This window comes from Pyxicephalus adspersus, chromosome 8 (assembly GCF_032062135.1).
Source record: "Pyxicephalus adspersus chromosome 8, UCB_Pads_2.0, whole genome shotgun sequence".
NCBI classification, from domain to species: Eukaryota; Metazoa; Chordata; class Amphibia; order Anura; family Pyxicephalidae; genus Pyxicephalus; species Pyxicephalus adspersus.
Window position 1 is genome coordinate 55,930,841 of NC_092865.1, and position 27,569 is coordinate 55,958,409.

At 39.5% G+C, this 27,569-nt stretch overlaps 1 protein-coding gene and 1 long non-coding RNA gene across 3 annotated transcripts in view; one reads left to right on the forward strand and one right to left on the reverse strand.

Annotated features, from left to right (window-relative positions):
- FRMD4B (FERM domain containing 4B) overlaps positions 1-27,569 on the forward strand; it is a 155,019-nt gene that overhangs the window by 120,775 nt on the left and 6,675 nt on the right. For both annotated transcript variants that reach the window (XM_072420777.1, XM_072420776.1), the window contains exons 12-19: positions 21,742-21,818; positions 23,235-23,373; positions 24,498-24,633; positions 25,512-25,645; positions 25,891-26,010; positions 26,395-26,623; positions 26,736-26,792; positions 27,035-27,176. In XM_072420777.1, coding sequence (XP_072276878.1) covers positions 21,742-21,818; positions 23,235-23,373; positions 24,498-24,633; positions 25,512-25,645; positions 25,891-26,010; positions 26,395-26,623; positions 26,736-26,792; positions 27,035-27,176 — 1,034 coding nt within the window. The remainder of the gene's footprint in view (positions 1-21,741; positions 21,819-23,234; positions 23,374-24,497; positions 24,634-25,511; positions 25,646-25,890; positions 26,011-26,394; positions 26,624-26,735; positions 26,793-27,034; positions 27,177-27,569) is intronic.
- Positions 1-27,569, reverse strand: part of LOC140337185 (uncharacterized) — a 105,268-nt gene that overhangs the window by 65,055 nt on the left and 12,644 nt on the right. Inside the window, exons 4-5 of the long non-coding RNA XR_011922000.1 lie at positions 21,005-21,143; positions 3,244-3,386 (exon numbers count right to left, since the gene is read on the reverse strand). This is a non-coding gene — a long non-coding RNA (uncharacterized lncRNA). The remainder of the gene's footprint in view (positions 1-3,243; positions 3,387-21,004; positions 21,144-27,569) is intronic.

Sequence of the window (27,569 nt, forward strand, 5' to 3'; positions counted from 1 at the left end):
TATACCTACGAATTCTGAAAAAAGTTTAAGCCCTTTGTTACACATCTACAGGGCTTGTATATGGACACTTTCCATGCAAAACCCCAACAAGAGATATATATTTTTTTTTTCATCCCTGACTTGAGTGGGGCATTTAAAGGCCTATCACAGCAATGCTGAGCAAATCCCAGAAACCATTTAGCGGATGTGCCTGGCTTCCTCTCATGTTTCTACTGCTGACAGTGGAAGACCATGTTTCTGGCTCAGTGAGCAGATCCTGCTGGCTCCTAAACTGGACTAACTGGCTCATCAGATCTGCTTCAGATTTTCCACTCCTACTAGTTCACGAAAATAATCTAAGCCATAAATACACTGCATGCTAAAACAGAGGTTATCTAGGTTTCGGTATCTGGAGTCCCGGTTGTGGCTTTTAGATCACAAAATATGTTTCTGGGTAGAGGTCAACATGGAAACCCCCCAAATAACATATTGTGTGACCCCATACGTACTGTAAAGCTAGAATGTAGGTAAATGGCTTTATGTGTATGAAAGATATTGCATGTGTTCTTTCTACATCCTCAAAGTAATTCCTGATTCTGAACTAAATCAATATATACAAGTGGTACCTCCAAAAAAACTACTTACCTACTCTGCTGCTCATATTGCTAAGCACTGTTCTGTCCTAGGTTGTGTTCAGAAACTGGGACTTTTAAAAGTTTCCATCTCCTGTGCACCCTGCTGCACTCTGTGGTCTCCTTTGCCCCCCTACATCACTACAGGACCCAACAATCATATTTAAACTAATCTCCTTTATTGTGTTGCGGTAATGCTGCAGCCTAAGTGGTGTTTTTTAAACTACTTTCTTATAATTTCACCCTGCCAAAGCAAATGTTACGTGCAGGACTGTAAGGCTATCCTGTCTCTTTCTTAGTGGTAAAAACAGAAATTCAAAACCATATAATAAAGTAGCTGCCTTGATTACAAAACAAATGTTTTTTTAATTGATAGTTTAGGGCCTATGTTGAGGGGTTTGACCTGCGTTGACCTGCTTCAAGCAGGTTTTGCATTACCCTGACTTTTGATATGAAAATACACAACCTGCTTTAAGCGAACAAAAGCCTGTTGACACTGGCCATTACTCTTTTTCCAGCAACCCCGACAAAATGATTGTCTTTTAGCTCAGGCAAGTGATAGGGGAGTCAATGTGAAGGCCTTGCAGCCTGACGCTGGCATTACTGCCTTGACAAGGAGAAAATACAAGTAAATAACAGCATACTCACCCATCCCTGTGATGGGAAGGCCATTATACCACCTAATATTTAAATTTCTACAAAAGCCCTTTGCTGTTCTTTAGAGGTTCATCACATAATCATTATATATTGTCAATGTGACCTTGAATGTGTTCTGTACCTACCAGGGACATCAGTTTCCTCCCCCTGTGCTGCCTGCCAGTTCCCCAAAGCATCAATCTGCCAATTATCCTGAATGATGCCGTTCAGAGACAAACTGAACGCCCCTCCTCCGTCATCAGTAAAATGACTATGCTGCAGTTCAGAATAAAATGGCATTGCTTATTACAGGCTATTGAAATCTGACTCACAGCGCATACTCAATTACTTCTCATGACTCACGTATTATGTATTTATCACATTTTTGCACAAGTTGATAATTTTATAGAAGCTACTATTTAAAGAGTTGAGCAATGCAATGCATCTATAAAATATTCTACTTTACTAGCATATAATTATTATTGAAGCTCAAATCTAGGTATGTGTCAGGAAGACAGCTGATTCAAGACATGGGGGTCAAGCGTTCTTGGGGGAAAAATGTGAGTGTTTATGTTCTCATAGGGGTCTATTTATAAAGCAGTGGTATTCCCTGAAACATTCCCTGGTGGAAAATCAATTATTGTCATTGAAACACATTGATCTGGAAGATTCTCCACCAGAAATTGTTGCAGAACATATCAGATCCTGTAGTGTTTGTGTTGGGTTTTGGGGAGATTTTCAAACTTGTAAACCGCGAACTTCGTCAGGCCTGGGATTAAGTAGTGAAGGAATTATGGTGAATGACTAAAGCTGCGTACACACTTCCAATTTTTATCGTTGGAAATGAACGACGAACGATCGATTGGGCAAAAATCGTTCGTAAAAAAAGTAACCAACGACGCCGACGAACGAGGATAGTCGTTGGAAATGAACGACCGGACCGGCGGATCGGATTGGACGACGATCGTTGACCATCTATCGTGTGTACGGTCGTTCATTGATCGTCCATGGTCTGAGCATGCGCAGTGAACGAACGAACGTTCGCTCACTTCCTGTGGTGCACGTCACTTCCTGTATCGTTCAAACGATCACATCTATCGTGTGTACAATATCTGCGAACGATCGTGTCGTTATCTGTATGTACAGGATCGGTGCTATACGATCGTTCGCAGATATCGTGCAGGATCGTTCGTCGTTCGTTTACCAACGATAATAATTGGACGTGTGTACGTAGCTTAAGTTGCACTGTTGTAGCAGTTTCTATACAAGTCTCCAGTAAAACAGGCAAAGGTCAGTCTGCTACATTGCATTATTATTTTTGTGTATGATTTGTTATTATATTGTAGTATTATTATTATTATTATTATTAATAAATTATTATTGTTTTGAGTCATGATAGAAGAGTTTATGCACATGTGTATAGGCATGGATCACATGGTCTTTGGCTACCAGAAACGCTGTAGATGCGTCACATCATTAGAAACTGAAGAAAGTCCTATCAGAACAATCTTTTCTGGTGATTTTCTGGTAAAAAAAAAAAATCAGCTGGGCATAACTATTCTTCTAAAAAGAAAGCAAAGCCTACACATGCAATATATTAAAAACAGTGTCTTCCCCCAAGAAATTTTAGTTTACAATCTTTGCAGTATTTTTGCATGCAACTTTAAAATATGATGAATAAGCAATTGGTTCTTCTTTACATATTCTATATCTATACCTAAAGACAAAACCTCTGTCCCAGTAGGAGGATTTCCCCTGTAGACACAACAAGAAAAGACAGTAAATGTCCCCAACATGAAGGAATTTCCCTCTATGGAAAATTTGTAAGTGTCCTGTAATAAGTGCCTGTTTTACAGATCTATTCTAGGTCTGGTGGCAACCTAAATTTTGGTATTTTCTTTGGTGGAACTAAAATTCCGCTTTGAAAATCGAGATCTGGCAGGTGGCTATTGCAGAAAGGAACAGGCGATGTCCATTCTGTGATAACTGTTCTTACCTGGCTGATGGGCAGCTCAGCATATGTTTCAGGGATACCCAGCAATCCCGACTTCCCTTGCACGCCAGGAATGAGCACCTGTGCACCAGCCCAGCCAATCAAGGTAGTTTTTAGGAACAGAGGACAACGAAGATGGTGGCGTCCTGCAATGAAATGGAGGCAGGTGAGTATTGCTGGTTTAGAAAGAATAATTATTCTGCAATAATCTCCAAAATTAAAAAAATATGTATATCAAGTATGCTTTTATTCTTTTTAGCTATGCAGTATTCTATGTGCATACCTTTGCAGACCTTCCTACAGCTATAATTGGTGAGATATATATATGTAAAACACTTTATCAAAGTTGACCTTTAATTTCCATTCCTATGAAGAGATTTGGCAAGGCAAGCTTTTGTTTATATCATTTAAAATCGGGGTGGACCCATTCAGTACACCTTTCTCATTCCACCCTGAAAGTGTGTCTGTCTTGCTGCTCTATAAATATGTTCTTCTCCACTCCCCGGTGCCGCTGCTGGAGCTGCATTTAGAGGGTGGAGGCTACGTTGGGAAACAATGTCAATGGAGAAAGAGGCTACCTCTGTTGATTCATCATTTTCTCACGCTTCTTATAAGTAAAATGGTAGCTTGCTCCTTTCCTAATTGTCACAAAACATTATTCAGTGATACAGCTTTGGGTTTTTGTTTGTGGTAGAAGGTGAGACTATACAATTAATATTCTAACTACTCAGTTTCCTGTTATGAATATCTTTATACCCCACCTTTAAGAAGGTGATCTAAAAAAATAAGATGTGTTTATAAGATATGTGCCAAGTTCTTGGGTAGGTTCAATAAATAGTAACAACTTTCTATTCCAAAAAAAAACATGACACTACCTGGTAATATTAAAAGCAATGCTTATAGGTAAAGGAAACATAATTTTTTAAAATAGTTTTGAAGTGTAAAAAGATTGCAATCTGTGTGAGATATTCAGGGCATGCACAGGGTCCTATTATTTGTATCCAGATAGTCCAGAAAACTTCAGCCTTGATAAAGGTGCTTTAACGGAGTCTCACCAAAACATTATTGCAAAAAAGTTTTTTTACAATAAAACTTCTCCTTCTATGATAATGTCCTGATAGCTCTTTGCTTTTGGTTGAAACTCTGGTTGTTCTTTATCAATATTTGGGCAAAATTATCAAAAATAAATTGGACAACGTATTTTGTGTCAATCAGTTATCCGTTGTTTTGATCAAAATCACTTTTTGGGCTCTATTTATAGGTATATAAGTTGGGAATCTGACATTCCTTCAAACATGTCCTGGAAATGTCAGATTCCCTGTTTTATAAACAGAGATATTAAATTGATCACAATGCTTTTGTTAAACATGTGTTGGTGTCACTTTGTTGGTGTTACAAATTGCTCATTGGAACCCCTGCTGAGAATTGCTGGTCATGGCTTAAGGCTGATGTCCAACAGACACCTAAATATGACCTCGGCCTCAATTCAACCTATTGCTGTGAATTCCAAATGTATCGGAGATATACTCACCAGAGCTGGTAACAAAGTGTTCGAATCCATGGCAAATACAACCATCACATCTCTCTTTGACATCCTCTAATGATACTTAATTGCCATTACTGACTCCCCAGTTTGCAAGATTTCATTAAACTTCTAAGCAAGGGGCAATTTTGTAATATTTTGGGGGTTTGGCACACCATGCTGACTTTTCTGATCAGTCATTAGGTCCCACCGAAATGCTAATCCCATTTAAACTTGAAGAGCATTCATCATCCACCTCTCTTTATTATGTACAGAGAATTTGCATAATCTCTCCCTGAGTACTTGATAAGAGTAAGGAAAAGGGAATGAACATCCTTTCCGGGCAGTATAAGGTAACAGTAAGAAGGGCAGCTGGCTGTCATGGCTTTGTACCAGTTTATTGGATAAAGAAATGTGTATGATACCTGTTACCGTTGTATTCAGTAATGTTTTCCAAAGTTCCTGTGTTACTTTAACAAAAAATAAGTTTAAAGTGCATGCAGCTAATTCTAATTTATTCATTCTTTACATTTGTCATCCCTGAAAGTATCTGTCCCGTGCCGGACATCATTACGTTCAATCAGGGTTAACATCAGCCCTTTTGGGCATTTGGTTTTATATGTTTACTTGAGTTTTAAGTGACAGCTGTGCTTTGGTTTCATTCTTTCAATATGACTGAAGATCATTTAGAAGGGTCAGGTACTCAATCAGCACCCTGTGCGTACATTGTAACAAGCACTTATGTAAAGAATGTTGTATTTCAAGCTAATCATGAGTCAACTTTATAGTATTTCTTTAGGTTAATTGTGGCTGCACTTATATTTTCTCATGATGCCCTGTGGGCAAATACTGCTAAGGAATGGCCAAATGCTGATGGAAGACCCCCACCCTGATATCAATATCTCCTAAAACTAGTGACCTGGGGTGTGGTTGTTCCAGAAGTATTCTAACTAAAGCAGAACTTCAGGATAAGTGAATATTTTTGAAATACAAGAAGCGTGTGTATTCATACAGTAACCTGGTTAATAAATGCCCGGATCAATGCATGAAAACCTATTATATGCTTTGCCAGGCGTCCTTGAAAACCAGGTCTAAGGTAGAAATAAATCATAGTGTGAGCCCATTGATATTGTACTTTACTGTCCTCTTAAGTATCCGACGTTCATGAGAATTGGGTATTATAAATATTCAGATATTATCCAGTTCCCACTCCCGTATACGGTTTTACAATACTCTCTGCTTCCTCATTTGTCTTTTTGATTATCCTCAGACATTATAATATATTCTTAAATTGTCTAGGTGTGTTTGGGAACAAAAATGCTTCAGTCACATTAATTATTAAGTGGATTTGTGCGGTTGTAACTTTTTAACAAGGCAACCATTACCAGAAAAGGGTGACCCAGTTTTACATGTACAGTAGTGTATAGATGACTTGAAAATGTTCATCTTGTGTGATGCTTGGGATATGATTTATGTAAGCGGCCTTATAAAGAGTCATGTTGTCTTCAGATTCACATCAGGGTCTTCTACTTGTCTTATAGTTGATGTAACCTGAGGTGATTCAGCTATGTTATTGCACAAGGTTTACCCATTTCTTCTTGTAATAACCTTGACATTGGGTCAAAGTGACCTAGGACCAATTGATGTAATCCCAAATGTAAAATGGGGAAAAATAATGAATAATAAACTAATAATTGGTGCTAAAGGTCAGGGGCCTTGGACCTGGTCAATCTTAATCGCATACAATCAACTCACTTGGATTAAGCAACCCATTTACCTTCTGAGATGAAGGACTATGTGTAGTATTAAGCATATTACCAAAAAGCACACTTCGGCCATATTCTCTATATTATGGAGAACAGTTAATGTCTGGCTTGACCTGCAATTGCTTTTTCCACCCGTTCTTTTCATTTTACATTGGTTTTTAAAACTAACAAATGCAATAATTTAGGAAATCAATGAAAGTAGTCCATCCATTTTTTTTTGTAGTGGTCTATATATTTAGATCAAAAAGGTTGAGAGGAACAACTGAGGCTGAATGAGGGACAGAGGGATCTGGTTCCAACAGGACAGTCATTCCATATGAAGGATAGTTGGAAGCTTTGCTTTCCTGTGAGGAATCTATGAGAATGTAATGATACTCAGTGCTGGATTTGAAAAGTTTTGTAGAAAAGAATAGATAAGGCCCTCCAAGAGGGGAACCAAGAAGCTCGAGTCTCATGTAAGTCAAAACATGACCAAAGATTGTACAACTCATGGCGGGATCATTCCTGCCCCTTACCAGCTATAATAACATAAAAAACAGACAGATTAATCGAAAAGATCTAGAAAATCTTTCGAAGTGGTTTAAATGTCCATATCAAACATCCTTCCGTGCCTTTATTTTGGTTCCCTCAGCGATTGCCTACAAAAGGGGGTGTTGTGCTACTGTATGTAGATCAATACCAAGCAAACAGGTTTCTCATTTATTGCATCTAAATATATATTGCATACAGTGTGGTAAAGAATATTCGTCTTTCCAGCTGACGCGGAGGAGAAAGGCCCTTTGTTTAGTGGAATGTTACAAATCTCAGCTGTGTGTGACGCTCCTGAATCCTGACATCTCATGTGGGTGGTAGAGAGTGCAGGGTAAAGATTGTGTAAGCAGGTTAGAGGTGACCGAGACAGCAGGAGGAAGTATCATCCTTCTAGTTGTTTTTGGGTCAAGTGAAGTCTACAAAATGAAAATGGATTTCAATGAACTACAACACTGATGTAATATTGCCATAAATATTCTTCTTACAATAAGTCAAACTTATTTCTGATTCATCATGAGGTGATATGGCTTATAAACTAAAATATTGATGGTTAAAGAATGAGTAGTCTATAAATAGACACATCATTGATATGATTTTGTGTAATTAAAAAGACGGACTCCATTAATTTATGAATATGAATATTGGTATGCTGCCTTCATTTGATACAATAAACAGTGTTTTGTGTGTTCTAATTTGAATGTTTTTTCAAAAATAATTGTTTATATGACTTTTCTCTTTTTTTTCTCTCTATTCTTCATTCTATATTTCCATGATCAATGGGTTCTGTTTTATAGTGGCTAATCTATCTGGAATGCAAGCCAAATGAAAATCGGCATGCCAAGTTAATGTCTTGCTCTTCTCATATGGGTTTATTTATAAAGCAATGAGTCTGACATTCACTGAAACATTGCCAGGTGGGGAATTTTCAGGGTCCATGTGTTTTAATGGTTGTAACAGATTTTTCACCAGAGAAAGTTTCAAGGAATGTCAGATTCACTGTTTGATAAATAGTGTCATAGAGTCCTTTCCATGGGTAATATATATTTCCATGGATTGTAGAGCCTGCCAAGGATCATTTTATTAGCTTCTCCAATGCCATCGACGTGAGCAAATGTGCAGCTAAATCAGGAATATAAGGATGAGTTATAACAAATGCTGTTTGGGGTATAATGGGCTAATGGATATTTTTAGCTAAAGGGACAACCAAATGGATTGGAGGTTAATATGTGGCATTGGAGCCCAAGTATAAAAGCACCAGCCTTAGCAAACAATAAGGAGCTATCATATTGCAGGCCATGCACCCAGGCCATAAACATATAAACAAACGTGTACATGGCAGTTGGGTTTGACCTGCTTTATGTTGCGTTTCTTTGGATACACAATTTAAACATGCTTTGGTTTCCAGTTTGAACAACATTACATTCTAATTAAGAAGTCTGCATTTGTTGGGATCACCTGTCTACGTGAGCCCCTACACTACATTTGTTGAAGATAACTTCTTGCTGAGTCTTGAATATTTATCAGCAGGGCTTTATCTGCCCCAAAAAGAACTGTCAGCATTTGGTCTAAACATTTGTTGACAGCCCAGCAGTCTGGACTAAACAGTCTACTAAAAGGGCAAATTTATTTCAGCTAATGGTCATATACTAGGCTAAGCTCAAACCTGCCAGTCATCTTTCAATTCCCATTCCCTGATGGCTACTAAACACAACTCCATCTACAAAATAAAAAAAAACTGAACCACATTTGGATTTTTTTTCATTTGAACTTTTATTCTTTATAGGTCAAATTATTTAAAACATTGGGTTATATTTTTTTCTGTGGGCTTTGTAGTATGTGGTGTAATCAGATAAATGTTTTAAAACCAATTTACAGTATGCAGAAAACTACTCTATCAAATTAAAAGTCTTTATTTGGTAGCCATCCTAAATTAATTATAGTTTTGATCTGCAAAAAGGGAAGCACTACATAAATAAATAAATAAATAATAAAACATGGGAAAAAAATATCTTAATCTGATTTGTATATGGCTAGCACAAGAATGTTTTCATATATATATAAAAATAGGAAAAATATATTTGTGGCCCATGCCAACAAGGTATTACAGCCTGGTTAATGTTAAACTTGAAGGCCATATTTTTGTGCATTTACATTAAATTAATTTTTATTCTCAACACTAATAAATTGAGCAATGCCTTAAAAGGGGTCGAGGAAACATTTAAAGAAGAATATTATATGTTTACAGCTAGGATTTATTTTGGTTAACTAAACTATAAAGCATATGGAGAATGTTTATTATGCAAACAAATGCTTTTCCTGAAATGAGCACTGTTGCCTTTTACATAATAACCTGGATGTCCTTTGCCATAAAAATGTTTATTATATAAATGTATATTGTAAAAATGTGTGTGTGTGTGTGTGTGTATATATATATATATATATATATATATATATATAGCAAAGGAATATATTATAGAATAGTGTGTGTGTGTGTGTGTGTATAATTATATATATTTTATATTATATTATATTGGATTTTTTAGTTAATTTCAATTACTTCTAATAACAAAAAAAAAAATCAAGACACAGATGTAAATATCAAGTCTGAATGAAATATGTGTAGGATTTGAAACCAAGTATATTCATTTTTGTTATGGTCATGGTTTGCAAAACACAAACTGTATTCTGTATCTCTCCATGGCATGTTGGGAACAGAATTTTTTAGTATTACAAAAAAAGTTGCATTTTGTGGTCATTTTTTACTGTAGCAAAAGGTACTCAAAATGTATTTTGAGGTTGGATCTGGAACCATAAAGGTTAAATGAACTCTTTCAGCTCAGTATTAAGCGCAAGACTATTGCGTTCATGCCTCTTAACACAGACCTGTAAATTTGAAATTCTGTGTGGTTCAATTCCGGAGGCACAATGTCCATTACATTGGCCTTCCAGCTTGTGTGCTTTTCCCATACATAATGAGGCAATAGTCCTCTGATACCATATGCAGCAAATGGCCCCGTGTCAGATAGAAAGATGAACTGTCCATGGCTAAGAATCAAAGGCAGATGGTACCTCTCAATCTAAAATTTAGGTAAATCTCTCCTGTATAACAAATCCCAAACAATATCATAAAAGAAAAGTTTAATTCATGCATATTCATCACTTCTAAAGAATGTGGAAACAAAAAATCCATCCCCCAATAAACCACTAGTTCAACATTTGTTTATTGAGTGCTGGCATCTAGGATTAGGAGGAGCATATTTGGCTCTTTTTAAATTACATTCAGGCAGTCTGTTTAGTTATTAGCACCTAATGGTTTTTACAACATGTAGGTGTATTCATTAATTAAGGCCAAGCGAAATTTGGTAATTGCTGTTACGTATAGCAGCATTCATCTGTTGCCAACCTGACCAGTTTGGCTGCTTTGTGATATAGTAGTCATTATGTTGCTTTTCTTTTGACCTGGTTGTAAGTATTGTTGCAATCAGTTGTAGTATTCTAATAAAGTTGTGGACAACTTATTAAAAAATGAGTTTCAGTTCAGTATGGATAAAAGAGAAGAGGGTGGGGGGAATTACACCTGATTTATTATATATTTATAATAGACAGTGACTCCAAAAATATTTTGCAGAGTCAATGCTGTGCGGATGTCTGTAGTATCAGGTGGCTTTACATGGAGGCCCATTTTAGCTTCCTCAAAAGGGCTTCCAAAAAGTCATATACCTAGGAATCCTTTTTAAAGGGAACTAGCAATTTCAAAATACAGTGCTTAAAAATAACATGCCATTTGCAAATCACAGTGATCATCAAAAATTTTGTTGTGTGCTGACGTATTGCAGCTGTAATTTATTTCCACAATGCAATCACTTGGTCACATGTGTGCCCCAAAATAGCTAGATCACACTGGAGGACTTGCTAAGATTTTGCTGTGTACAGCGCATGTCCGACGTCGTTCATAGATCCGTCCTGATGGATCCATGAACATCAAACGACTACAATACAAGTAAAGTAGAGGGAGCGCAGCGAGGTGCGGCTCCCTCGTTTTCCCCCCTCCTCTCTCCATAGAGCAGAACGGCGCGGTACATCTCTTGTTGGAAAGTATTGTAAAAGAGAGTCTAACTTCTTCTACACATTATTCTAACTTCTTCTAGGCTTCTACACATTATTCAAAAACAAAAAAAAAAATTTAGGCTGGAGCTGATCTTTGACCCTTTTTTCAAATGCTTCTAATTCATGCAGATGGGGGCAGATAGATGTGTATGACATGGCCATTCTTAAGGCTCTGCCAAGACAATGCCAATTTTAATACATGGTGTTCCTGCCATGAAGGTCTTTCTCATGCTCTGGTCTCTCTCATGCTCTGCACCTCCTCTTGCAGGTGTTACCCCCAATTGTGCTGCTGAGTTGCCACCCCACCTAAAGGAAAGAGTCCTTTGCTTGTTATAAAAGTTGCTATGCCTTTCCAATTGACAAATGAAAAAGCTGATGTATTGCATACTGGTGCTCGAATGACAACTTGCAGTATACATTACTACACAATAGTGCCATCCACTGTATACCTCGCATCTCACTTCCCCAAAAGGAGACTGCAAGTGGCCATGCCAACACACCTTATGCTGGTATAAACATTGATGATATGATCTTTGATTGTATGATTATTGATATTATTAGGAAGGTGGCCACAACAATTTGTGTTCGGCCTATGCTGCAGTGAGTGCATGTAGACAGGAGGTGTCTTAAATAGGCAGGAGAAAATCAATTGTGCCAAAGTGAAAATGGTAAAAGGGGAAAAAAATTAATATGATAGAGTTTGCAACTTTTGCAAAAAATGTCATTCAGTTAACATTAGATTAACATCTACTTTAATTCATGTCTCCATATGGTCTCCATAGCTGAATGATTGATGCCTTGCTATAGCCGTCCCTTGTAGCACTGAAATATTAATTCACACCACACTATGCCTGCCTTGTAAGGCGTGAAATAATCACAATGTGAAATTGCTGTGTTCATTATGCACTTGACTGCTTCACTACAATGACATTATCCATCCTGTTTAGGTCTGAATATAGATGTTCTCTCCTACAGCGTGGAGCACACATCCCTTTTCCCCCTATCTCTCCAGCACACAATAAGCCTACTGACCACTGTGTTCTGTTATTAGATATGGAGACGCACACAGCTCAGCTTTCCGGGCAGATAACAGCCATATTTTGCAATAATGCACTTGCAGCACTCCGATGAGTAACAAGCTAAGATGTGATATGTCCAGTAGGCATGCACTTTGTGTACGTATTCTGTCTGATATCAATACACCAGGGGGAAGAGTGACTAACTGATACCGGCTGCCAAGAATCCTATCTTCTGCCGTGCCAGTGTCTCATTTCCTTCTGAATATTGATCAGTAACCACAGCTCTGCTTTTCAGCATGGCAGTAATGACACTATAATTATATTTACTTGTGTAATACATGGAAAATGTCTTCTTTATCTTCAGCTGGCCGAAGGCCTTTGGACCAGTGGTGGCTGTTATTGTTGCATCACGTCCGTAAATTCCCTGACACGTGGATGGAAAAAGAAGAGAGAGTTTTATTATTCCTATCAGTCTACCTAAAACTGTGGTAGATGCTGGAGTGTTAGATTTGCTGTCATAACCACGTGGGTAGCCACTTCCACCTTCCCCTATTCAACTACCATGTGGTTTTTACGCAGTGTTCGACCACTACTTTATAGTGCGGTTGACTGAGGTTGAGGTGCTGTTCTTCCTCCAGAGCAAAAGCAACCACATCACCAAAAGCAACTTGTTGCTTTGAGGAACCACATCGCAATTCACCACAATTGTAGCAACATGCAAGTGCACAAAATGGTTCCTAACTGCTGCCATTCTGTTAAATAGAAATGTTTGCAAGCACAGTTAAGCCTGCAGTGGTTTACTGTGGACATTGGTGATCAGTTTCTTATCTCTTGAGGACTCAACTGGTAGGATCTCTACACTATGAGTTCCCAGGTCTTCACACCAGCTTTGGCCTCTACAAGGGGCTTCTGGGTTCCCTGTTGGATTGTTTATTTTATACAAGGGAGATTGTAACAAGAGAAGGTTGAACACACAAAGGTGGGTGGGGAAATCTAAAACCAACAATGGATTGGAATACAGCTATGTCAGGAAGTTGGTGCTACTAGTATATCCAAGACACACCAAAGGCTGTCCAAAAACAGTTAAATACACAAGTTGGGGAATCCTTTATTTCACATAACCTTTTGAGAAACTTGCAGCATCTGAGAGGCGTTAATGCTGTGGCATCTAACCTTGTCTGTGAAGCAGCGACCCCATCAACCAGGATGGGACATTCTCCAAAATTGCAGCATTGGATGCACTTAGCAGATGTTGGCTATACAATCCAGAGGATTTCAGGTGAATCTACATATCCTGCTCACCATATGGGTGTCTGCAATCGCCCATTTAACAAGTTTTGCAGCAGGGGCTTCTAAGATTTGTTCATATTCCAGTCTGCATTTTGAGGGCTGCACTCTAAATGTCCTGGGCCCTTTTTGAATTTTCCAAGCCTCAGCTATAAATGATCACTGTTCTTGTTTCCAAGTCTTCTTGGGAATGAGAGAGCTTGGGAACCATTTTTTTGCATGCGATTGCAGCATGGTTCCCAACAGCAACACGTCATTTGAAGATTTGCACAGCCCTGTGTGCAAATCTGGTAACCCCCAGGTGGGGTTTACCATTCCTGGGGGCAGTTTGCTATGTGCTTAGAAGCTGTCAGCCACATGGTATCACACTGTGCGTTTGAAAAGCCTATAGTGTTTGTGGACTGCATTAATTAAAAGAATTTGAAAATAATAGTACTGCACACTATGAATATACCATCATTTTTTAAAAAATTGAACATTTTTTGCCAATTTCTATCAAATCTACAGAAGACACTAATGCATTGATTGATTGACTTCAGTTCCCAGTTTTGTATTTGCTGGCCCTTTACTCTTGACAACTATTTATGCCTGCAAAACTTTTACTATATGTACAGATAAACTTTGCTAAGTTTACAGAGATATGGGTATTATTGACATGTAAAACATTGGATCCATAGAAGCACCACACAGGCATTCATGTTCTGTTGCTTGTTAAAGGAATTGACAGTTGTGCAAACCTTTTGGCTCCCGTGCACATCTGGTCTTCCTGTTCCTGGACACAATGAGCCCTGTGAACCTGGAATGTTACCCTGCTGGGATACAGTTACAGAACCTGAATGGGAGAATCACATGGCTCAACTTCATTCACCGGGGAAGAAAACAAAATACATTGTTTTACAATTAACTGTTTACCAGATTGTGAATGGTGACAGGCAAATAAATAATTCTTTAAGATGTAAAAGTATTGAAATCACATTAACATTTTATGGTATTTTAGTGATTGTGTTTTCATCTTTCTTTATTCACTTTTCCAGTGTTGGCAGTAAAAGAAGTGGCCATTTCAAACCCGTGGTGAGCGGCAATGTTCACCGCACGCTCAGCCACGATTCCAACCTCTCCCATTCAAGTGAAAGGGAAGCATTATGTGCTATTGCTATAATCATTTTTATTTGTTCTGTATGCTGAAAGATACTGCAGAAAAAATAAAATGAACCCATGCTTTTCTGTACTGAACAAAGTGACGCAATCTATATATATCGGGCTCCCTGGGTTAGGTATATGGTGGTAGAGACTGATCTGGTTGACATGCGGTTGTGCAGCACAATGCATTGCACAAAGCATTAAAGTGTCCCCATCCATGAAAGGAAAATTTCCTGACATTCCTGGTTGTTCTCTGTGATCAGCAGAAATAAAACAATCACTAGCATGAATGGCTCCGATTGCTTTCACCGTAATGAAATCACAGCCGCAAACACAGCTGGGAAGGTGAGTCATTATGGGGGGTTGCCAGTTAACAATATCAGCTGTAAAAGAGGTGCGCCTGTTCACACTTTGATATGAGGGCCTTCAAAGCAACAGGAGGCAGCCAAACACCTTCCAAACAGGCCGATGGGTGTTAGATTGCAGGTGTATAGGACAGAAAAAGAGAAACAGGGTTTTAAGGGTCAATCAAACCTACGTTGATCTTTCAGGTTGTGGTGGATGATGGAAAAGTTCACCACCTGACATCATTGGGGACTTAATGGTGAGAGAGCTGAGATCCTGAACATGAGCTGTGCCCATTATAAAAGTGCCCACCGTCCCTGGTGAACTTTTTTTATATTATGGAGAAGCAAGGAAACACAAGGGTGGAATGAAACACCCAGAACTTCCAGATGGAAAGTGTCATTATTAGAGTAGAAACTGAGGTTGGGCTGATGCAGGAGGGTAGATGGGAGATAAGGAAAGCGTGTTATCACTCTACAGGAAGAGTCTGAACACAAATCTTCTTTGCAGGATCATCGGGTATAAATTGAATTAAATACACCATCAATAATAAAAGAACCTAAACCTTGACTTCATGTGATCCCCTACAAAGCAGGACTGTGACAGCAATGAGAACCAATCTCATTAAATCTATCGTGTAAATCTAACTCGGGGAGCTTGCTGACAGGAGAAGAGATGAGGAGGAGTGAAAACAGTAAATACCTCATCAATACAATGATTCTACAGACTGGAGGTGGGTTGGTGACCAAACTGTACTGCTACCACGTTGAGGGGTAAAATAAAGGTCACCAACCCGCCCGTTCTCCCTGACAGTGATGCCAGGATCACATGACTACCTGGTCAGAGTTGCACCTTTTTTTTGGGTACAGAGATCATATATAGACTTTCTGCTTTACCAGCCCTTCCAATTACGGAAATGACTGCATCGTTGTATATATTTTATTTCACAATATAGTTTGTGTCATTTCAGATAAAGGGAAGTTCTCTTTTTTTTGACATGCGGACCCCGTGTTATTCCAGGCCATCTGTCTAGATTGTGTTGAAGGTGGATGACATAACGCATGAGGTCACAAGGAAATTGAATCATATGTTCTTAGAGAAAAGTGTGGTTTAGAGAATCCACATTCATCCTGACGTACGTTCCCCCCAGAGATCCCTGAACCCCGTGCTGTCTTTTCGGTTTCATCTGGCGTTCAGGGCTTTAGTCACTGTCAGCCAGCCGTGGAGCAGTCGGTGTGGATGAGACCGGTTTCTCTGCAGGGAAAGGACAGTTCTCACAGCGAGGAATGTGGACGGAGATTAGTCACACCGTGATACACGAATGACACAAACACAAAAAGGCTAGGTGTGTCTTTAAGACGAGTACTCCTCCTTAAATCTCACTATTAATGGCTGACTAGGTTGGGATCCAGTGAGTCTGTGTTTTTTACACATGAATGAAACTTGAAACTCTGTGCTCATTTTATATCAATGCTTAGAAAACACATTCTGCAATTATAACACTGTGATATCCCCTCCTATACAAAAGCACAAAACTTGTTGTTGCAAAGGTGCACATTGTTGTTGTGGACTGGTTTCCGGATGGTCGGATGGTGTCAACAGTGGATCATGCCTGCTCAGTGTGTGTTGGTGAAGCCGTTTGCAGTCTACGGCAAGGCACAGGCACCATTGGCAGGCAGTTGTTACTGTAGGAAGAGTCTACCTACATTTATGACCTGATCTGTGTTCTCCCCAGCCCCTTTTAGCCGGGCGCACCACCCAGCACTTTTCAGTAACCACCTTGGCTGTTCTGGGTGGTTACTAAAAAAGTTGGGTCACAATACAAGGGCTGCCACTGCTTTTAGCTTTAATACCTTTCTACTAATACACAAAAACACCCCTAGCCGCTCTCAACTTACCTCAAATGAGCAACTAATGACTTTCTAACTCATAACCTCATGTGCATGACTCCAAGCAGGGATAGACATACAGAGGCGCAAAGCGGGCTCCAAACCCTCCTCCGCCAACAGGGACACCCACAGGAGACTCAAGTCAGTACAATTGGGGTGCCCGATTCAGTTCTGCTGAACCATGGCTGCCACTGGCTCTAAGACATCTCTAGAGCTGCCCCCACTCCATAGTAACTGTCTGTGTATTGCATGATGGTACAGAGCCGTGCCATGCTATATTGGCAAGAAGCAGGGAGCATTATAGATGTTTTAGAAGACAGTCCGCTGACTCACCAATACTTAGTGGATGAGTGGCTCCACTGATAGACACAGCAGGGAGTGTAGCGACACACGTGCACCTAATACCTTTTTAATTTTTTGGCTGATGTCAAACAGATATATTTTAAAGAGAACTGGAACATCTCTGTGTGACAACAAGCACTTCTGATGGTGAAAGTGTTAGTCATTGTTTATAAATGCGCATAAAAATGTCAAACTTTTTTAAATCACTAAAAAAACAATTGGTAATCTTACCATGGGGGTCCTAGTTCAGGCACATCCTGGTACAGACTGACAATGCTTTGTCCAAGTCTTCCTGCATTGTCACCCTCCAAAGACTTTTCAACACATACTACCCAAATATAGGGGCAGGCAACTGACCGCACTCAACGCAGTCGCCTGCCTGAGTCATGGTAATTGCCAAGTTAGCAAAATAAAAATGTGACCTCCATTCACCCCACCCAAAGCTGAGGATTTTTTATTTTTTATTCCTGTTTTCTATATCAAAAACAAAAGAATAATAATCATCACAAACAAAGCACAACGTTATCTAAAAACAATAACAATGCACCAAAATAACAAAAACCTTTTTAGGGTTATATAATCGGCAGGAAGGTGTTGCGGAGCAGATATGGGCATGTGAATTATTCATTACAGAGGGTTGTGTCTTTGCAGAATGCAGCAAATGCAGAATGTAAGATAAAAAGGAATTGAATGTAACTTTTTTTCTCATTGACTGTCTCCCAAAACTGTAGCAAAGACAGCCTGGGGTTGGGATAGGTGTCTTCCAGTAAGGGATGAGCCAGGCATGTGTATGTGGTGTCAGCCAGGAGTTCCTGTGATACAAGCTGTGATGTCAGGGCTGTGTCACAAGTGGGATGGTCAGGGCTGTGTAACTGGAGTTTCACCTTTCCAGTATCTCAGTCCTCTGAAGTCAGTCAGGAAGTAGCAGGCACACATGCAGAGCCCATCTGTGGATTACTAACCCTATGGATTACTAGCATACAATGGGGACTTAATACACCAGGAGGGAACACAATAGGTAAGCCTGCAATCCATGACACTGGGTTTGCTGTCCATGGACATTTGGCGTGCAGCTGTTTGTGGCTGGGTGCCGGGGCTTGCAACATGTCATTGTGTACAAGTATTAACACATCTTTCCGCCTTCCTAAGAACAAGATTTTCTGCCATTTAAAGTTTTATTTCATGTTTGTTAGAGAAATTTATAAAGACATGCATATCCATTTTTGTTGTGTTTGAAGTTATCAGGAAATTTTAATGACCAAGCCTAAAACATTGTAATGGTGGAGGTTGTATGGGAACAAGCAGAAAGGTTTCTGATTGAGAAATTTCCCTTCTGAATTCGGGATCTTTTGCGACCAATTTGCTTTCTGAATTTGGGATCGTTTGAGACAGATTTGCCCTCTGAATTCTATTTTTGCTGCTACAGATTTGCCTTCTGAATTCGAGATCCACTGCTACAGTTTTGCCTTCTGAATTTGAGATCCATTGCAACAGATTTGCCTTCTGAATTCGAGATCCATTGCAACAGATTTGCCTTCTGAATTTGAGATCCACTGCGACAGTTTTGCCTTCTGAATTTGAGATCCCTTGCGACCAATTTGCCTTTTGAATTTGGGATTTGTTGCGACCGATCTGCCCGAGTTGAACATGCTGGAAAAGCTCCTTGCACAGCAAGGTTCAGCTTTGGAATAAATGTTTTTGCCTGATTGTTAACCCTTTTACAGCCAAAGCATTGCTCAGCTGTTGGACATTTTCCATTACAACTAGATAGAAGTGAATAGCACACCTAGTTCCCAAAATTTCTTCTGTTGCATCTGTCTGTGCATTACAGCAGCCATATTCCAATGTACTTGGGGGTCACATGAGTTGGATAATGCGGGTCAGCCACCTTTACTTTTCCTAAAGGCTGGGGTCCTTGTTTAGCACATAGATCTGTATGATAGGATGATATGTGCTTGCTATTAATGAATAAAATCCAATCTTGTCCTGTTCAGTGTCAGTGACTGTCTGTCAGTTGCACATTAAAGATTCCATACTGAGGAAGGAGGTAAAACATTTCATCTGGTTTCATCTGACCATACTGTCACTTTGTGGACTGTCCCCTGATGTTGCAAAGGGACACAAGAATAATTTGTAACAGAAGTTCCTTTCTGTAGAAGGCAGAGTGTTGTGGTACTAAAAACACCAGTATTCATATTCTGTTTTATGATTCACATGCTGGTCCCATTTTTCCCCATGATTGCTCTGAACTAGTATAGCCAGACATAGATTGACAGGACTCAAGATACAGACGCACTACTCTAACCCATAACATTAAATGAGATTTTAGAATATTGGAACAATTTACAGATTGATTTCTGTGGGGTTGCTTCATGCAGGTTGCTGTTTATTTTGTGGATTAGACCTGGCAGATTGGTGTTTGTAGTTCTGGAATATCTAAAAGTTCTGGTGCATTTCGCACTGCAGGATTGTTATTACACTTCTGCATGTTGAACTGAATTCAAATCTATGGAAATACAAGCTCCCTTGTGCAAACTGCATGCAAAACTCTATGTGCACTCAGGATTTTGTTTGTGACTGTTGTGTGTATTTATTGTGTCCTATAACAGCATGTGTTTGTGTCCTTGTGTATCGCCATGTTTAATGTTTTCCATAGTTTATTACCTCTGGAGTAGGCTGTTTCTCTGAAAAGCAATGATAAAAGCTTGGTGTATAAAGGATAGGGGTCATGGTTACAAAGACAAATATAGAAACATTGATAGGGTCTACATCCACCTGCAATTCTAAAGTCCATATTTAAAGGGCGACAGATGTATGGAGTATGAATGTGATGGGGTGGAGCATGGTGAGCCCTCCGATGGAAGCCTTGACCAAAACATTGATAAAATTAGTGATTTACCATAATATAAATACAGTTTATGTTACCAAGACCCAAACATTGTTTATAGAATGAGAAATCATAATGTAGGGCACAATCAGGTGAATTTGTGGACGCCGAATAAAGCAGCCAAGCTATCATCCACAGCTTAATCAATTTGACTTGTGCCATTTGGCAATGTTTTCTTCAGCAATAGTATGCTTCTGTAGCTTGAAGAGAGCCACTGCACACAATGCAGCAATGGAATGTCCCCTATAAGAAATGTAGGCTCAGCTGTGGGGAGTCTAATTGCAAAAAAAAATGGAGGAAAAAAGTTTTAGGGTGGCATAATTCACCAGCATCTACCAACTATGTATGTTTAGACTGGACAGCTCTAAAACATAAAGCTTTGTGTGTATAGGGTTAGAGTCTAGTCCAGCCTGGGTTTCTAGGAATTCAAAGATTCCTCCAGAGGTGGCCAAGGGGTTTCTTGAGCTATGAATTGACCTTTTGTTTGAAGGCACAGCAAGTGGCATCACACAAAGATTTTGGGTAAGGGGGCATTCTCCCCAATGACCGCCAATGTAAGGGGGCATTCTCCCCAATGACCGCCAATGTAAGGGGGCATTCTCCCCAATGACAGCCAATGTAAGGGGGCATTCTCCCCGATGACAGCCAATGGAAAGGGGCATTCTCCCCAATGACTTTCATTGTAAAGGGGCATTCTCCCCAATGACTGCCATTGTAAGGGGCATTCTCCCCAATGACAGCCAATGTAAGGGGACATTCTCCCCAATGACAGCCAATGTAAAGGGGCATTCTCCCCGATGACAGCCATTGTAAAGGTGCATCCTTCCAAATGACCGCCATTGTAAAGGGGCATCCTCCACAATTAACGCCATTGTAAGGGGGGGTTCTTGCTACTGACCAACAATGTAGAGGGAATTATGCTCACTTACCACCAATGAAGTAATCTGAAATGTCTTTTTGGAGTTCCTCCAGGGTAAAAATGTTGAATGGCTGACCCTCTTTTTTTCAATATATTTTGCTAGACCCTCTTGGGAGATTAAATCTTTCTGGCTGTCATGGGGCAGTCACCTAGACAAAAAGTGAGGGAGAAAAAAAGCAATTTAGAATTGCCACCAAAAAAGAGGATTTACCCTTACCTACTCTATCCAGAATAAGAAAAAAACACAAATACACATTTGCTGCCCAAGGCTTTCTTCTTTATGGGCCACATACCTGCAAGGCCTTGGCACCTGGTCATTTGATCCCTGCCTAACAGGAGAATCTGATTTTGGATTGGCTGATTATCTGCTTCAGTTCACCTTTATCTTACTTAGTTTATAAATGTTTCAGTTTTATGCAAATATGAGAAGGTTTCTCCCGCCAAAGCCTGACACAAGTATTGGAATTCAATTTGCAGAAAATGTCATTTTATTGGCCTCTGGATCTCTGTGTATGTTTGCTGTTCTTTGTACTGCGGGCTGTTTTCTGTTTACATTGCCTTTTTTCAAACCTTTTATTTTCACCGTAAATAACTGCAGCAACTGTTCCAGCTTGATTTAAGCTTCCAATTGCTTTCTTTCCCAGGCTTCCTCTGGCTGTAATACGCTCCACCACAGAGTGTGCTGCACATTAAATAGATAATGATACGGTTATTTATAGAGAAGCCTTTTTTTGTCTCCTCTTGTAGCTATTTCAGTGGAAGCAGCTGGAGAATTTGTACTTTAGAGAGAAGAAATTTGCAGTGGAAGTTCACGATCCCCGCAGGTAAGAAAGTCTTGTTTGTGAATGCCTGTGATTTCGGTGTGTCGGAATAACAAGCAAGTTGCTTGATCTGTATCAGAGTCTTAAAGGATGCTTGGCATAATGGACAGTATAAGGACATAATGGACAGTAGACGGGCACATCTTCATGGCCTTTTCCCTTGCTTTCAAGTGGGGTCTAAAGAAAAGGTCACCTTAAAGCAGAAGCGGAAACTGCAAGTAGGCAGGATTTCATTGCAGATAGGACAGGCGATGTCCTTTTTACAATAAAACATAGCTGCCCGTTCATATTGTTTTATTTATGAGGTGTAGATCCACTTTAAAGTTCTAATAAAACCCAAGAATGAACAAGGCAAATCATATTATCACATAAGGTCCACATGAATACAATAGGTGGACAGAATATCTGTTCAGAAAAGTCAGAATGCTGCACTGCAACACATTTCGTCTTCTCTATATCCAGCTGGTGGAAAAAGTCAGATGTGACACCGAAAATAGAAAGTAGGGCTGTGGAGTTGGAGCCGGTAAATTTTTTCGGTCTCACTACAAAACCCTGGACTATTAAGGACAATAGATGCCAGGCTACATTTCCCGACATCTCTGCATCACAATGGAAACCATGTTTCCATATGAGGAGTGGTGACTTGAAGTTATATAAAGTTGGTGGTGAGCAACTTTCTGACCACAGTTCATTAACAGGAAACTAGAAGGCACAGGGGGACAAACAATGAAGCACAATGATACACAACAGTGTTTCTGAAATTGTAAAGCTTAGTTGCATTACAGGAGGCTTATAGCCCAAACTCACACCTGGGGAAACGCACGCACACTTTTAAATAAAACAGTTTGAAAACCTACTTGTTTATTAAATTATAGTTACCCACAGCTTCTTAAATCGTGTAAGTAAATTATCCAGCACAATTTCTAAGATTATGAGATTAGCGGGCTGGACTGAGGAGGATGGGGATTGTTGTTATCACTTGACCAACAATACCGAAAATGAGCTCAACTTTGAATGCTAACAGGCAGTGGGCAGAGCCTGGGTCTCACCGGTTTATAAACTTTTTATCATCCTAACCTTCAATACTGAACAATGTAGATTGTACAACACTACTATTTATTTTAATCCCACCATGAAGGCCGCCAGTTGAGTACCTATTGTCTGAGACACCTTTAGCCTAAAATGGTTGATAACCTTAGGTTCCACATAGTATTGGTTGACAACATTGAACAATAGTCCAGACAACAAATTGTCATCTAGTCATATAGTAGGCCCTATTTCTAGGAATGATGCACACAAAGAATGTTTCATAGATCTTTATACCTAATGTCTATCAGTCTTTGATGGTAGCATGTACATTAAGGTGTCAGTGTTATCTGTACCATTCATCAAACTAAGTTTTTTCTTTCACATTTTCAGAATATCTGTGTCAAGACGAACCTTTGGACAGAGCAGTTTTGTGGTTCAGACTTGGTATGCCAGCAATTCTCTGATCAAGTCCATATGGGTGATGGCAATTAGTCAACATCAGTTCTATCTTGATAGAAAACAGAGCAAAGTAAGTGAATAGAACCCACTGCTTTTTTTTTCACTGGCCTGTAAATATTTGTGTAATCTTTGACATTGATAATTCATTTGCAGCAAATGATGCTAATATGGAAGGTCTGCTCACAATCTGTAGACCCCCTCCCTATATTGGTTACTTTTCCTTGGCAAAAAATGTATCTGAAAAGAAAAAATGAAATTATTTTTTCCTAACCCTTTATACGTGTGATGTCAACATCTTTCTCGGAAAATTCTGGTAGAATGCAGTTCAGGAAAAATCTCATAAAGACACTCCAGTCCATTGCAAGACCAACTTTTCATCTGTTCTGCATTCCACCAGAATCTTCCCGAAGGACATCGATGTCATCAATGCTCCCTGTGTGAAGACGCGGGTAAAGTAAGTATATATCTAATATTTTTTAGCTTTTCAGGTACATTTTTACCTACAAGAGTAGGTCATTGGGAAGAGGGGATAAAGAGTGTCAGTGGCCCTTTCATTGTGGTTGAAAGTCCACTTTAATTTTGGTGGCTGTAATAGGTTTGCTGTGCAAAGTTGAGCAAGATGGCAACACTCTCCTGCATGGTAAGGGAAGGTTGTCACCCTAGCACAGGAAATGTGTTACTGACAGGTAAAAATATTCATCCATTTCTAATTTGATTTTTGGCTTTAGATATAGGGTAAATCATGGTTTGGTTTTAAGTTTGTGCTCATAAGGTGACCAATTCATGCTTTGTGTTTTTATAGGTAAGGCAGGGAGAGACTGGATGCTAATTAGCTAGTCCATTTGCAATTTAAATGTAGTTGTCATTAAGATTGTAATGTGAAGTTGCCCATTTATATAATTGCTTTATCTGTCAATAGCAGCCATTAATTTAGTTGTTTTGTTTGTAGCCCTGGAGAAAGTAAGCTTACTGGAAATGTGATGCTAATTGATTTAGTCATTTATCTTCTAAATTCCATTTTGCTGTGTACTGTAACAGCATCACTGACACTTCCGGAGCCTAATTGGCTGCATCCATACCACTTAAAACATGCCAGGGCCAAGCCCAGTGTATTTGGTGATGTGCGGCTGATGAGGTGGTTTAATGGACAGTACTGGAGAGCAGTTATATATAGTTTGTATCAATTTTCTGCAGGCAAAAATTCCAACGGCACGCAGTCTGGACGAACTTGCCATGGACCTGACTGAAAACAGCACAAGCAGAATTTCCAAAATGGTGGACGGGAAAAATCCAGTGATTATGGCTAGCAGTGGGAGCTTAATCTCATCAGGTAGGAAAGGCAGGCATGCTGCAATTTTTTTATGTAAGTTAAATGACCCCCACCCCCAGCCTTACCTAACCCACCTTCCCCCTCCATAGACATCTGCATATTGACATTGGAAGGGTTTGTAATCTTGGCATTTGTTTACAATCGCCCAAAGGGTAAAAGCATAAGAAAAGCACAGACCATTAGCTCTTTATGCGGCTCTGTCCCAGGGCTGGAGAGTCGTCTCATAGATGGCTATTGGGGCCATTGATATTGGCCCCCTACCCTGACCTAATCTAACCTACCCCACCCCACCATTCCCATGCACAGATGCCTACATACTAAAATCCTCAGGGCAGTGGTCTTGCTGTTTCTTTACATTTTCATGCAAGGTAGTTCCACTACAACCTTGCATTACAAACTAGTACAGCCTCATAGCTGTTCACGTAGATGTGTCCTGGGACTGGAGACCTATAGGATGTGTACTAGAGCTAGTACAGCCCCATAGGGGCTACCTTGCAGGTGGATGAAATCAAATTCAGAGATGTGGTCCTTTGGGGTCTTTTGGATGATGGTAGGAATTTGTGTAGAAGGAGGGTGGGTTAAGTTTGACCAGGCCAGGGAGCTTAGAGCAAGAACATGGCTGAATAAATATGTCAATATTATGAAACAAAACCTTGGGAACACTCATACTAAAAACAAAACTTTATTGAGTCTCATTTATCAAGACTTGACCTTTGGGATCCTCCTTCTCCTGAACTTGACTTGGGCTAGGACTTGGTGGTCATCATTGAGTGTACCTAATGGCCAGACCAGTGCAGGAGACTATTAATTGGGCAAGACATGTGGCTGAGGATCAGTGAAGATACTGTGATGGTTGACCTTGTGGTCTTATATTCCAGGTTCTATGGATTCTGAAGTTAGCGAGGAGCAAAAAGCTGAGAAAATTCAAGAATTGAAGAAAAAAGAGAAGGATTTGCAGGATGTACTGCTGAAAAAAATTGAAGAGCTGAAGAAAATATGTATGCGAGAGTCGGTAAGTAAGATGTAAAAACAACATATTCCTTATTTCTATAGTTCTGATCACGATACATACATATATATTTGTATAGTGGTAAGCACCACTTTATAAGCGCCTAGGCCGTATGCAAATTCAAAGTGGCAAACACCATAAGGGACAATGGAGAAGAGTGGGGTTTTTTGCCAATTTTGCCTAAGAAAAGCACATTAAAAATTAGTGGTAAGCAATAAATGAATGAATGTCATAATTTGTTCCACCAGGAACTGACTGGGAAACTACCATTAGAATACCCTCTGAATCCCGGTGAAAATCCACCGACTGTCCGGAGGAGAATGGGCACCACGTTCAAATTGGACGACAACATTCTGCACAGTGAAGAGGTATGTGTATATGGGAATATTCTCTTTGGCTTCTGGTGTTTCAAAATACAGGAAATCAATTGTATTGCACAGCTGTGTAAATTTCACAATTGAACAGACAGAATTACAAATTTGGGTAAAACCTCCCCATGTATTTATTCAGTGTAGTTATCTTTTTGTCTGGAGTTCAGCTTTAATGATGTACTGATACAATTAAGGTCAATCAATGTGGCTAAGTCTGTTCTTTGTCTGGATCAAGATTGTGTCTGCTGCAGCCAGGAAGTGCCAATTATTATTTTGTTATTTCCTGTTTGTCCTCTTCTTTATCCTGCTGCACAACACATTGCAGCACTTCCTCCTTCCGTCCAATAATTCAGGTTGTTCTTGTTTGTTCTCCTTTCCCAGGATTCTGATTTGAAAAATCTGGAGCACAAATTCCTCATTCAGCAGCAAATGGTGGAAGCTACAAAGAAGCTTCTAATGGAGCCTGACCTGGCCAAGAGCGTCAAAAGAAAAAGGAAGCAAGATTACAGTGACGCCATTAAAAGACTGCAGGATATCGAAAGTGCAATTAATGAGTTTAGAGTGAAGAGCGGGAAAGACCCGACGAAGAGAGCCTCTCTCCTTTTACAAGGTATGGCACCATCCCATTGCTGTGCCAGTATTCAGCTTTTATTACTGTATTAGCAGGTATTTTTATTTTTTTAGCCCCAACTAACGCAAATTTTTTTACCCAAACTTTGTAGATGACATCATCCCATCGGAAAGCAGTTCCTTATCGGATACAACCACGTTTGATGATGGTAAATAACACATGACCACTTATACTATTACTGAGCAAAACAGAACAAAATCTGAAGGTTTTGTCATTTTCATAGAGAATGTTAAAATGCAAAGCTAGGTCATTTACAATTAGATGGTATACAGCACCCCCTGCTGGCAGTTTTGTGTCATGCAGTTCTAAGTGTCTTTCCCATATGGGTCAGCTTTGTGCCTGTTTAAGAATCCATTCAGTCTGAACTTAACTATGCTTTCTCAATTTCAGATGAAGCTCTTTACTTGCAAGGGCAGAGGTCCTGTTCGCCGCAGAATTCCCCTAAAATTCGGGCTACAAAATCCCTTGGTGACAGAAGCCTCTCTAGAAAGTCTTCCCTCAACGAGCAGTTTTCTGATATGAGGATGTCAAGGTAAATACCGAATATATGTCCAATTTTTTTTATCATACAATGGTGCCTAATAAACAGTTTTATGGGTTGTAGGGAGACAGTTTGTGTTGATCAAGGAATATTGGTGAAGTTGAGATCCCTCTGTTAGAGACCATAAGGTCTTCTTTACATGAATTCAACTTTTAAGGTTGCCCGGTGTAAAGTAAACAATTGCAAAACATTTAAGGTTTTAAGGTTTAAGGTTAAGCATTTAAGTAGAATATTGTTCTCTATTGCCTGCATCTGTAGTTAAAAGGTAAGTAGCACTCCTGTGTGAATGACGCTCAAATCACATAAAAGGCCATTGAAAGATTGACCAGTATTCACCCATCTCTAAAACTTTACCTCTTTGTAAGCTGAAAATTGCCTTTTCAT